At 25.3% G+C, this 12,600-nt stretch overlaps 5 protein-coding genes across 9 annotated transcripts; 3 read left to right on the top strand and 2 right to left on the bottom strand.

The window, feature by feature from the left end:
- Positions 1–4: 4 nt before the first annotated feature.
- LOC124956455 (flotillin-1) lies at positions 5–3,983 on the top strand. Of its 2 annotated transcripts, XM_047512280.1 has the most exons (11): positions 5–191; positions 520–595; positions 778–868; positions 1,149–1,292; positions 1,383–1,502; positions 1,755–1,763; positions 2,075–2,290; positions 2,391–2,578; positions 2,650–2,860; positions 2,941–3,105; positions 3,194–3,983. In XM_047512280.1, exons 1-11 carry the CDS (start codon positions 140–142, stop codon positions 3,209–3,211), a joined length of 1,290 nt encoding a protein of 429 aa, XP_047368236.1. In that variant the 5' UTR covers positions 5–139; the 3' UTR covers positions 3,212–3,983. The 2 variants fall into 2 exon arrangements, with proteins under 2 accessions (XP_047368236.1, XP_047368237.1); XM_047512281.1 differs by lacking the exon at positions 1,755–1,763 and having other exon boundaries at positions 6–191.
- A 144-nt stretch (positions 3,984–4,127) lies between these two features.
- Positions 4,128–5,716, top strand: LOC124956456 (ADP,ATP carrier protein-like). The gene is made up of 4 exons (XM_047512282.1): positions 4,128–4,590; positions 4,693–4,951; positions 5,025–5,256; positions 5,400–5,716. Exons 1-4 carry the CDS (start codon positions 4,437–4,439, stop codon positions 5,667–5,669), a joined length of 915 nt encoding a protein of 304 aa, XP_047368238.1. The 5' UTR covers positions 4,128–4,436; the 3' UTR covers positions 5,670–5,716.
- LOC124956457 (uncharacterized protein CG1161) lies at positions 4,924–7,678 on the bottom strand. Its single transcript, XM_047512283.1, has 5 exons — positions 7,437–7,678; positions 7,108–7,226; positions 6,795–6,909; positions 6,520–6,660; positions 4,924–6,354 (listed from the first exon to the last, which is right to left on the bottom strand). Exons 1-5 carry the CDS (start codon positions 7,494–7,496, stop codon positions 6,205–6,207), a joined length of 585 nt encoding a protein of 194 aa, XP_047368239.1. The 5' UTR covers positions 7,497–7,678; the 3' UTR covers positions 4,924–6,204.
- Positions 7,679–8,119: 441 nt separating this feature from the next.
- LOC124956481 (syntaxin-12) lies at positions 8,120–11,034 on the bottom strand. 4 transcript variants are annotated; one of them, XM_047512354.1, is made up of 7 exons: positions 10,842–11,034; positions 10,300–10,382; positions 9,980–10,097; positions 9,838–9,907; positions 9,599–9,764; positions 9,218–9,430; positions 8,120–9,078 (listed from the first exon to the last, which is right to left on the bottom strand). In XM_047512354.1, exons 3-7 carry the CDS (start codon positions 10,086–10,088, stop codon positions 8,830–8,832), a joined length of 807 nt encoding a protein of 268 aa, XP_047368310.1. In that variant the 5' UTR covers positions 10,089–10,097; positions 10,300–10,382; positions 10,842–11,034; the 3' UTR covers positions 8,120–8,829. The 4 variants fall into 4 exon arrangements, with proteins under 4 accessions (XP_047368310.1, XP_047368311.1, XP_047368309.1 ...); XM_047512355.1 differs by lacking the exon at positions 10,842–11,034 and adding an exon at positions 10,704–10,722; XM_047512353.1 differs by lacking the exon at positions 10,300–10,382.
- Positions 10,588–12,559, top strand: LOC124956482 (ribosomal RNA-processing protein 7 homolog A). Its single transcript, XM_047512356.1, has 4 exons — positions 10,588–11,560; positions 11,673–12,005; positions 12,102–12,401; positions 12,474–12,559. The coding sequence occupies exons 1-4, from the start codon at positions 11,518–11,520 to the stop codon at positions 12,557–12,559; spliced, it is 762 nt and encodes a 253-aa protein (XP_047368312.1). The 5' UTR covers positions 10,588–11,517.
- Positions 12,560–12,600: the final 41 nt, after the last annotated feature.

Below are 12,600 nucleotides of genomic sequence, written 5' to 3'. Positions count from 1 at the left end.
GTAAAACTTCAATTTTCATGTATGACGTCATCCATTCTGGATATTAGCTAAAAGAGCGTATAATCATCAATATATGATATCCATTACATTCATTTAATTATTTTTAAAGTTACAATAACTTATCGTTACAGTGTCAAACATGAGTTATGGATTTGTTACTTGTGGACCAAACGAAGCTTTAGTTGTTTCAGGTAATCATACAAAAAAATAAATTTATGTCATTTAAATGAATTTTCATAATTATGAGCTCTCGTCAATAATTTGCTTTCGAATTGATTGAAAATGTATTTGTCCTTATGAAACGATTGATCAAATTAAATAAATAGAATTTTGAACAATGTAAAAAACAAAAGAAAAAATTAAATTGTATTTAATAAATAATTTATCATCAGATGCTTTTAAATTGTATTTTTTAATTTATTGAAATATGATATAATAATGTTTGTTATAATATATGTTCTTTAATTGTCAAGTTGTATAAATTCAGATAAATGTATAATTTAATTTATTCGTCTTAAGGATGCTGCTACAGCAAACCACTTTTAGTTCCTGGTGGCAGGGTATTTGTATGGCCTCTTGTGCAGCAAGTTCAAAAGTATGTATTTAACTTTATATTATTTAAAAATTTTTAAGTTATACACCATTTCCTTTACATTTAAATAATTGAATATAAATTAAGGGACATGTTACTTATAAACAAGTTAAATAATATTTATTTGTTTTAAATTATAATTCAAAATACATAGTTATGATATTTTTCTAATATTATTTTTACAGAATATCTTTAAATACAATGACTTTACAAGTTGAAAGTCCTACCGTCTATACGTCACAAGGTGTACCAATATCTGTTACAGGAATTGCACAGGTATTTATATATAAACAATTCAATTTAACAATAAAGATTCATGGATTAATTTGTTTACAATAATCATGAATAATTATTTAAAAATTTTATTAAGTCCTAGTAAATTTTTAGCATTCTTTATTATATTCTGTATATCATTTTTTTTTGGTTTAATCAATTGATAAACTCATTAAATAATTTATTTAAAAATTATTTAAAAGAACAAGTGTATTACTGTTAATTGGTATTATTTTTTTGTTTATATATTAATGAAATTTATAAAGTGCTATTAATGTAATAGGTAAAAATACAAGGACAAAATGAAGAAATGTTATCTACCGCATGTGAACAATTTCTTGGTAAAACTGAAGAAGAAATTCATAATATAGCATTAGTTACTTTAGAAGGTCATCAACGTGCAATAATGGGCAGTATGACTGTAGAAGTATGTGAAATTAATTAAATCTTAAATATTATATTATAGAAATGAATAAAAAACAAATTTAAATATATATATATATTGTATTATTTTTAGGAAATTTACAAGGATCGAAAAAAATTTAGCAAAGAAGTATTCGAAGTTGCAAGCAGTGATCTAGTTAACATGGGCATTACAGTTGTATCATATACATTAAAGGATATTCGAGATGAAGAAGTAAGTTTGTCTGTAATTGTAGCATATCGAATGGGTGTAAAAATTTAACAAACAATTAAAAAAATTAATAAAATTAAAGACTTTAATCATAACAACAGTATAAATTTAAACTTTTCGCAATGCTAAAAGAACAAAAGAAAGTCCCCCTTAAAAATATTTATACAATCTATTAGTGGTGCTATAAATAAGAGTTATGTAGTACTTCGTTATATGTTGCAAATATTGAATAAATTTTTGTTTTGCTACTTGCAGGGGGCAAAGGTATGTTCAATTTTGTTTTATCTGCTATCTGTAATACAAGCACTTGGCTATATCATCTGATAATAGCACAAAATATTAAAACATCAGACAAATGCAATCTATGGTATATTTAGAATGCTTGCTTTAATTATGCACAACTATTCTGTGCACATATGCTGAGACTTATTTTGTGATTAAACTCTTGTAATTAACGTATGCATTTATTTTATTGGGGCTTAATCGGAGCCAAGCTAATATCATTATATCTGCCTTTTATTGTAAATGTAGAACATCTTCTGATATATTACTAAAGACGATTTAATTATTTATAGGGATACTTAAAGGCTCTTGGTATGGCAAGAACAGCAGAAGTAAAACGAGATGCGAGAATTGGTGAAGCAGAAGCTCGCAGAGATGCGCAAATCAGAGAAGCAATTGCTGAGGAACAGCGTATGGCTGCTCGTTTTTTGAATGACACAGAAATTGCTAAGGCACAACGAGATTTTGAATTGAAAAAAGCTGCATATGATGTTGAAGTACAAACAAAGGTAAGATTATATCTTACCTTTAAAATATCTTAAACTTCTAATAAATTTTAATTAATATCAATCATTATTATTAATAATTAAATTACTGATTGTTGTTTAGAAAGCTGAAGCTGAAATGGCATTTGAATTGCAAGCAGCTAAAACAAAACAAAGAATTATGGAAGAACAAATGCAAGTTAAAGTAGTAGAACGTGGACAAGAAATAGCAGTACAGGAACAGGAAATGCTGAGACGCGAAAGGGAATTAGATGCTACTGTAAAACGTCCAGCTGATGCTGAAAAATACAGGTAAATTTATATAAAGTAAAAAGTACTACATTTGACGCTTCTATGTACTATTATTAAGAATATTTTTGCAGATTGGAAAAAATGGCAGAAGCAAACAAATTGCGTCTTATGATGGAAGCTGAAGCAGAGGCCGAAGCCATTAAAATTCGTGGAGAAGCAGAAGCTTTTGCTATTGAGGCAAAGGCTAAAGCAGAGGCAGAACAAATGGCAAAGAAGGCTGCAGCATGGAATGAATATAAGAGTGCAGCTATGATAGACATGATGTTGGACACACTTCCAAAAGTATTTGTTTCTTCCATTATATAAACTATTACTTATTATTTGTTAAATAATATGTATTAATATACTTGCACTTTTATTAGGTTGCTGCTGAAGTAGCTGCTCCTCTTTCCCAAACAAAGAAAATAACGATGGTATCTAATGCTAATGAAACGGTTGGTGTAGAAAAATTAACAATGGAAATATTTAACATCATTTCACGACTTCCCATTCTTGTCAAGGATATAACAACTGTTGATATTACAAAGGTATTATCCTAAATACAATATTTAGTTTTAATATTAAATGATATTTTATATATCTACATATTAAAAATTTAATAATTTTATTTTTCAGTCAATACACGCAGCATAAATAGATGAAATAATTGACAACGTTTGAGAGTAATGTGCCAAGAATTACTTTCTTATATAATTATAAATAAGAAGTATATATAATTACTTCGTTTATCTATTTATCTCTTGTATAAGAGAAGTTATGAGCACGTTTGAATCTTTAAATTTTTATTATTTAAAGATTTAAATATTTGTTACCAATGATTATTATTGACACTTTCCAACAATTTTGTCAATTTTTTACATTTTAATATGTAAAGTAACAAAAGGAAAAATTGACATATCGAATTTTAATTACAACTTTCATTCCATATGATCAAATTAATATACCAAATATTTAATCTACGTATATTCCATAATAATTAGCGCACAATATTTTACTTTATTGAAAAGTCATGCAATAAGTTATCCTAGAAAATAATATATTCTGTTTTTTGAATTTATGTTTTGTTTTAATATTGATTATTTTTGATATTTAATATTGATTTTATAGATGTTAGTTTCAGTTGAGTGATAATTAAAAGAAAAATTATCTTTGGAATCTCCATTAATTGTAATGCTTATTTACGTATAGATGAGTTTATACCACTATGTGCCGACTAATATTCTTGTTGTAAGAGTATAGAACATCATACCCTTACACTGCATATATCCAGTACATGTTCTATGTCTTTACTCTAAAACAAAAATAATTTTACGATACGTTTACATCTTGTAGAATAGTTGATGTTACTTAACCAATCTAGTATCCTAAATATGTAGATTCAATTATATAATTCCATAAATTAATATATTTTTCCGTATTATTAATGTGCATAAATCGTAATGTGACCACATCATAAAAAGTTTTAATCGTTAGATTTGTATAATCGTAAAAAAAAATTGTAAATTATTAAATAAATTTGATGAAAACGAAATAATATTAAACTTTACTTATTGTTTAACATTGTTTTGATTTATTTTATATTTTATTGATCTTATAAACAAAAGACTCCAGCTTGATGAACATTGCAATTTATACAATTTATTTAAATATATTAATATATTACGCGTACTCGTAGTAATGATTATTTGAGAAATTTCATTGATAAATTTCAAGTATGTCCCAATTGATCTATCTCCATTACAATCAGTATACTACAATAGTATTATATCTATAACAATTTTATAATATAACTTATAAATATCATTCTTCGATAATTATACTATATCAATAAGGTTTATTTTCTTTTAGAATATACCACATGGAAGCATATAAATCTTTTTTACTAGATTTTTTGGCAGGTGGTATATCTGCAGCAGTTGCAAAAACTTCAGTAGCACCTATAGAACGTGTGAAATTAATACTTCAAGTGCAACATACATCAAAACAAATACCAGCTGATAAACGATATAAAGGTGTTAATATTTTATTAAATTTCAATTATAAATAATCACTATAAGTAAGAAATACTTTTACAAATTAATTTATCGTTATAACGAATTTCATAATTATTTTAGGAATGCTAGATGTGTTTATACGTGTACCAAAAGAAACTGGTATTCTTAGTTTGTGGAGAGGTAATCTAGCAAATGTTATACGATATTTTCCAACTCAAGCTTTAAATTTTGCCTTTAAAGACAAATATAAAGCTATATTTCTCGGAGGTGTTCCAAAAGAAGCATTTTGGAGAACTTTTCTGGGAAATTTAGCTTCTGGTGGTGCTGCTGGTGCAACATCATTGTTATTTGTATATCCACTTGATTTTGCTCGTACTAGGTATAATAAATAAGATATAACCATATAATGAACTTAGTAGAAATGAATATTATTATTTACAATTATATAATAGATTAGCTGCAGATGTTGGGAAAGGTGCTCAAAGAGAATTTACTGGAATGAAAGATTGTTTATTAAAAATTTTTAAATCGGATGGCTTGTTTGGTTTATATAGAGGATTCAGTGTGAGTGTCCAAGGAATTATTATGTATCGTGCAGCGTATTTTGGACTTTATGACACAGCTCAAATTTTGTTTAAAGATCCAAAAGCTACTCCAATATATGTTAACTTTATGATTGCTGAAGTAAGTTCTTATATTGTCTTAAAAAAGATAATTTATTTTATAAACTGTGATTAAAAAATTAGAAAGATAATATATGATAATATATGATATATATATATATATATATACTATTCTTATTCATATAACTCTTAATGATTTTTCAGACTGTAACAGCTTTGTCAGGACTTTTATCATACCCTTTAGATACAGTCAGAAGAAGAATGATGATGCAGTCAGGACTCAGTAAAGAAGAAGTGATGTACAAAAATACTTTGGATTGTTGGAAGAAAATATTAATTAATGAAGGACCATCAGCTTTCTTCAAGGGAGCATTTTCAAATATTCTTCGAGGGACAGGTGCTGCTCTTGTTTTAACAATGTATGCTCCTATTAAAAATAAAATTTCAAATATAATATTTAAAGATTCAACATAGCAATTTATTTTGTATATTTATAAATTCAATAAAAATATTATGTGTTATATTGTTTTTTACATGAAATATATTTTGAAATATATTTATAAACCATTTAAATCATTAATACATATCTTATGATTTATTTTGGTTTATTTCTTAAGATATTCATAGATAACTTTCTACATTGATATCCATCTTCTTTCATTTTAAAAATAAAAATAAAATGAAATTTTTGGAAGCTTATGTTTTTATAATGACTTAAATTTTGGTTTAACAATGAATCATATATATTATATTACATATTATAGTATCTTTGTTCAATTGGAAGAAAGATGAATAAATAAAAATATTAGAAGAATATCATACTTATAATAATCTTTATAATATATTTAAAATAATAGCAGCGCTAAGCAAACTTTTATATACTTTTATATATTTGCTGCATTAAAAATCTGTAGATTGTAAAGATTTTCTTATTTATCATATTTATATTTGGAGATGTGTAATACATTATTCATGATATTCAGTATTTTGTCATAATCAACTGTACATTTCAATTAAGCATAGTATGTCGGTCATAAATATTACGTCGCTGTTCTCGAACTTGTCTCTTCCATTTATCTTGTTGATGCCCTACACGATTTAGAACATTTCCCCTTTCTCCCATCGGGTGAGAAGATCCAGGTGCTACTGATGCATCATCCTATTATAAAATTGTAGCATTTAAAATTGTAACATTTTCACCTTTATATTTTATGTAAAATTGTAACATTTTCACCTTTATATTTTATGTATTATTTTGTGCATTTGTAACTTAATTAAATAAAATGTAAAATAAATGGTTAAAAATATCATATAAAGATTTTACCTCTTCATTATTATGTTCATGATAGCCAATATTAGTTGTATTTTTATGAATTCTTTTATTCAATAATGGATCCAAGCAAATTAAGAATAACATATAAATTACTAACAATGATATAACCCAAATAACAATTATAACGACAATCTGCAATGTAAAGTATATTTCTTTTTAAGAAAGTTCTGAATGAATCTTAGATATAAAATATATAAATGATTTTTATAATGATGTGTTTAAAGTAAAAAAATAACTATTTATAAGAATGCGTTAAAAGATCATACTTTAATAATAGTTGTATTTCTATTTTCATATTTGCAGTCGCATCTAGGACAAAAAATTTCTTCCTTAGTCTTTATTTGATCTCCTAATTTTGGTAAAACAACATCTTCACATTTACTGGAAATTATAAAATATGCACATGAATCGTCGCAAAGATTACGATAGTTACTTTTCACAATTTTAATGAACATGAAAAGTATTATCTATAGATTTATAATTTTAATTACAAAGTATATAGGTTATGTATAAATAAATTATTGTAAAGTAAATTAACATTGAATTACGATCTATAATTTATCATGAAAACAATATTACCATTGTGATGGTGGGACATTAATGATAAAAATTAATCGGTCTAACGAAGGTTGTGTGGTATTTATCACAGAAGAAAGACTTGGGCAAATACATTTGCATCTTTTATCATCATACTGTGCCTGTAATTGTATACTTAATTAATCAAATGTTTTTGTTTAATTTTAATATGCTACGTATGATTAATCTATTATACATTCATAATGTTCATAATCCATATTTAAATGTTATAAAATTAGACAATAGCCATTAAAAAATATTAAAGCTTTTTTGTTTTTTTGTAAGAACTATGAATTTTTCACATATTATTTCTGCTTATATATAATTCTAACCTCACATTTTGACAGACACACTAAAATAATCGTAACTGGAATTAAAGTGTATTTCCACATTATACAGTGTGGACGCTCATCGAGCACACGCACACACACGACTATTTGTGAATATTTTTTTTTTAAGAATATTATATTATTTCAACTTTTAAATAAAATGAACGAACAATCAATAGTAAATCGCCCTTAAACCAATCTCTTAGAGTTTACTCTTATTGTCAAACGTTGATCAGTGCTGTCAAATAAAGAAACGTAAATTCCTTTGCCAACATACAAACTTTTAAATATACATATATCTCCAATAGCAATATTTATATAAATTTATTGATTAATTCGAATATATTTTGGACGAATTAAAATTTAATGACTATTTGAATTTTAAATAAAATTAATATTTTCATTAAATAAGCTTTTTTCTTTTCTTTTCTTTTCTTTTCTTTTCTTTTTTTAGTCACGTGAACAATAAAACCATAATATTTTCATATATCATATCGTAATAAAATTAATAATACGAGTTTGATTCTGAAGGAAATTTTATTATTATTAAAAGTTAACTATAAATTTAAACATGAAGAATAACTTTATAGAAAGTATACTTACACTCTTGTCAACTTCTAGTATTTATTACTATCTAGTATCTCTTTCGAGAATTATTTCAATAAATACATAAATCATAAAACATAAATTTATAAAAGGATGTGCATATATTTTTTATATTATAGAAATTATTAAGATCATTATAATGTTTATTACATTTTGATTAAAATAGATCAACATTCTTATAATAATATAATACATTAACTTATAATACTAACATCGTATATCATATGATATTCTGTGAAGAACTTACTTTCGTGCCTTGTCAGGAATGAATAGATTCTGAGTTCATGCACATAGTGCAATATAATAATAAGCAATCTATACAAATTCATTTGATCATTATATATAAACATATCTAATAATGCTTTGTGTGATTATTTTGTAACAAGCTCATATATTTTTAAGTATATATCATTAAAATTATACAAATGATTATTATGAATATATACTTAATATATATTATTTTATATACACACATATGTATGTATAGTGTATCTATAATAATACAATATATTAAGTAATGAAAGATACAAATGTATTGGACAGTCATAGACACGTCATTAATCTTATACATAAATTATATATGATGCCAATTATTATTACAAATAAAAGTAAAATATAATTTACTTATATATTTTTTCTTCAGAAGAGCACTTCACTTTGTTTAGAGATATTAAAGTGTAACTTCTGTAAGATATTCTAACAACATTTTCAATGTCGTAATTTATAATTACAGGACGCCTACTCATCGTCGCATTACTAATATTAAATTAAAATTCATTAATTAACAAATTTAAGAACTTCGCCAAACTATAATTCCAATCAAAATAGACAATACAATTACTCCAATTAAAACAAGAATACATTTTTTCTTACGCAACTTAGTTTGATAAACACTAGCTTGCCTTACATGCGAAGATGCTTCATTGACTGATACTTCTGTTCTTTCCACTGAAGCTTCTATAGAATCAATAACTTCTCCTTGATCATATACTAGAGCACCAAGATCTTTAAAAATTTGGTTAATATCGCTGATATTACTCTGCAAAAAACAATTATCTTGTATTGATACTTGAAAATACTGATATTTTAATTATATCCCTTATTTAGTCATAATGATTATTATAATCTTTTTATATATACTCAATAATCTTGTAATGAGTATTTAAATATATTCTTACCTCTAATTGTCTTATACTTGCTTCTTGTTCTTCTAACATTCGTAAATTTTGTTCTTCTTTCAATTGTTGCTGCTGTATTTGTTTTTGTGTTCTGCTGTCTTGCAATTCGATTAAAGTTTCTTGTTTTTTTTCTCCAAATGGAGCAATACCTGCATTAGCTTTAGCTTTTCTGACCATTTCTTTTTCTTTTGTGGCAGCAAGTCTTTGCACAGCCTGAAAAGTATATTTGTTGATATAAAATATATACAATTAAAAGAATTATATATATATATATATATATATATATATACAGACACACATATGAATACTCACGCACACATACAACACACACATATCCATAGAATCATGCCACACATACAACACACACGTTTGGATTATTACCTGGAAAGAATTTAATGCTGTGGTAAATTCATCCTGAAGTCGTTCACGTTGCATTTTACGTTGCCTTTGTTCTCCAGGGCTGGTAGAGCCAGAGTTATTAGCTAAATCACGTAGATGACCACTAGTATCTTTCGCAAGTTGTTGTGTATAATGTTGTATCTGATGCCTAGAAAAAATATTTGATATAATGAGATAAAATTAAAGACTAAATGTTAATTTCATATAAATTTTTAACATACAATTTGTTTCTAAGTTCTTGGGAATCTGTAGAACTACCCAATTGATTAACCATTTTTTGCATTGAAGATACTACAATCAAAGATATATAATTATATTATTGTATGTAGGAGATATTTTTATTAAAATATTTTAATAACTTACCATTTTGTGATATCTTCAATATAGAAGTGCCTATAGTCTGAGACAACCTGCTAAAGTCTTGTTCTCTTGCAGGTCCACCGTTATGATAAGAGGAAAATCCAATATCCATTTTGACTTGCTTTATAATAAAATCAAGATATAATTTTATATAGACTTGTATATGTCAAACGTATCTTACTTCAACAGTGATTACGTATTCAACTTTTATATCTTGGATATTAAATAATTATATTGAATATATATCATGTTTTTCTATAATTTTCTATAATAAATATTATAAAAATTGTCAAGGAAATCTGTTTACATAAAATTTAACTTACGTGAAATAAAAATTACTGTTATCTTGTATGTTTTATTCTATTCCGTTTTATTTTAAAACAATTAAAAACGAACGAAGATTGTTCTGTGTAAACAAAATCAAGATTTGTAAATTTGATTAAAAATAGTACGAATCAACAATAAGCTGATAGTCGGGCTAGAAAAATGACAAAAGGTACCACCGCCCGTTAATCATACTTCTCCTGTCAACAAATTAGTAGGTCGACACTGTATGCCATATGCAGTGACTCACAAGTATCCATCTCATAAGTATGAAGGATGTTAATCGAATCAAATATGCTGTTTTCACGGACCTTTATGTCATTTTTCCAAGTTCACTAATAGGAAGCTCTAAAACTTCTCGCGAATCGATAAAAGCCTATCACAAATCTTGAATAAATATTACCTCACGTTCTTCACAACATTATAAATAAGCAAATTTAAAGTTAATTTCTTTTTCAATACTCATCAAGACTAAATATCTAAAAGTAAAACAATAATATTTGATAAAAAAATATGAATCATCGTTGATTTATTGACATACCGTTAATAATTACAGTTGTATGAAAATTCACTGTTACTCGCGTCTTTTGTCTTTAACAGTTTTATTAGAAATTTTAAAGAGAAGCAAAATTTTCCACACGTGAATATAACAACTTTGGCAGATTTTATACTTTTCGCTTTAAGATTAATTTTACCGACGAAATGTAATCATAAAACTGAATTATCGATAGTGAACAATTTGGACTGATCGTGAGATACTTCAGCGCTATCTATGCAAAGTTAACAACGAGTTTCAATCATAGTAATACATAATATTGCCTTCAATTTAATTATTTTTAATTGATTAAATTTATTTTTGTATATATATATAGTTATATATTTAAAATTATTTAATATATGTATATACATATATGTCTGTTCGTATATTTACCTTTAAATTAGTTTTAGAATCATGTGCTACTTTTTTTAGCATGAATTGAATTTAATATGATAAATTATCTAGTCAAGATCAATAAGGTTGAATTTTATAAAAATAATTTTAATACTACTTGATTTTTAACTATCTCTCAAAGTAAAATAAATTTATAAAAATATTATTACTTCGCGCATATGTAAAAATTTATCGAGTGACAAATAGTGTTTACATTGTAATGCAAGAAACGTGACTGAATAATAGGTTATATTTTAGAAATATTATAAGAAAGTATACTACATATATGATGACTGAAATTGACAAAAATAACCTCAAGGGTTTCAAATGTAAGTATAATTATTAAAACATAGATAAATATATATGATATATATGTGTATATAAACGTATTTAAATAAGATCTTAAATTTTATTTTAAATAGAAATTTATTGTTTTCTTAGCATTATGGATTCATTTCAATGAAAAGAACTTAGATAGACATCAATTGTTTTTCAAAAAGCATTGGATAAAAAAACAAGAACCCGATTATCCAAGAGGTAGAACTTTATTTGTTTTAAATGTACCACCTTATGCTTCGACAGACTCATTAAAGAATGCATTTACAAGAATTTGCGGTGAAGTAACATCCGTTGTATTTACAAAACTAGTTGGATTTAGAACAGCTTATATAGTATTTAATAATGAATCTAGTTTAGAAAAAGCATTGAAATTATCAAACGATTATGTGATATGTTTAAACACAGAAGAAGAAACATATTTAACAGGTTTAGCAAGTATGTTCAATTTTGTTCCTATATATTCATCCTATCATATTAAATTTATATTTATACATTTAAATATTTACTTCAATCAAACATTTGTTTTTATAGAATGGTGTAACGAATACAATGATTCTATACGATCAGAAGATGACATAAAAAAAGAAATAAATAAATATATGTCTATGTATGATCAGCAAATTGCAGATCGTATTGCAAAACAGAAAGCTGAAAAAGATATGGAAGAAGATGGATGGGTGACAATTACAAGCAGGAAGAAAAGAGGTCAATTTGCACCTAGTAGAAAGGAATCTACTATAAACAAGATACAAAATAAAGAAGAACAAAAAAATCAGAAGAAACAATTGCTTAATTTTTATACATTCCAAATTCGTGAATCGAAAAAACAGCGTATGTATTTTTTTGATTTTTATTTTGTTTATCTTATGTAATAATTATATTTTTATTAAAATTTTATTCCAGATTTGGCAGAATTACGAAAAAAATTTGAATTAGATAAGAAAAAATTACAGGAACTTAAAAAGAAACGAACTTTTAAGCCATTTTGAATTAATATATATATATATATACTGTTTATAATTAAGTTAGA

The sequence above is a fragment of the Vespa velutina genome, chromosome 22, assembly GCF_912470025.1.
Source record: "Vespa velutina chromosome 22, iVesVel2.1, whole genome shotgun sequence".
Taxonomy (NCBI): domain Eukaryota; kingdom Metazoa; phylum Arthropoda; class Insecta; order Hymenoptera; family Vespidae; genus Vespa; species Vespa velutina.
The sequence above is the reverse complement of the archived record's forward strand: the minus strand, read 5'-3'. Positions and strand labels throughout refer to the sequence as shown.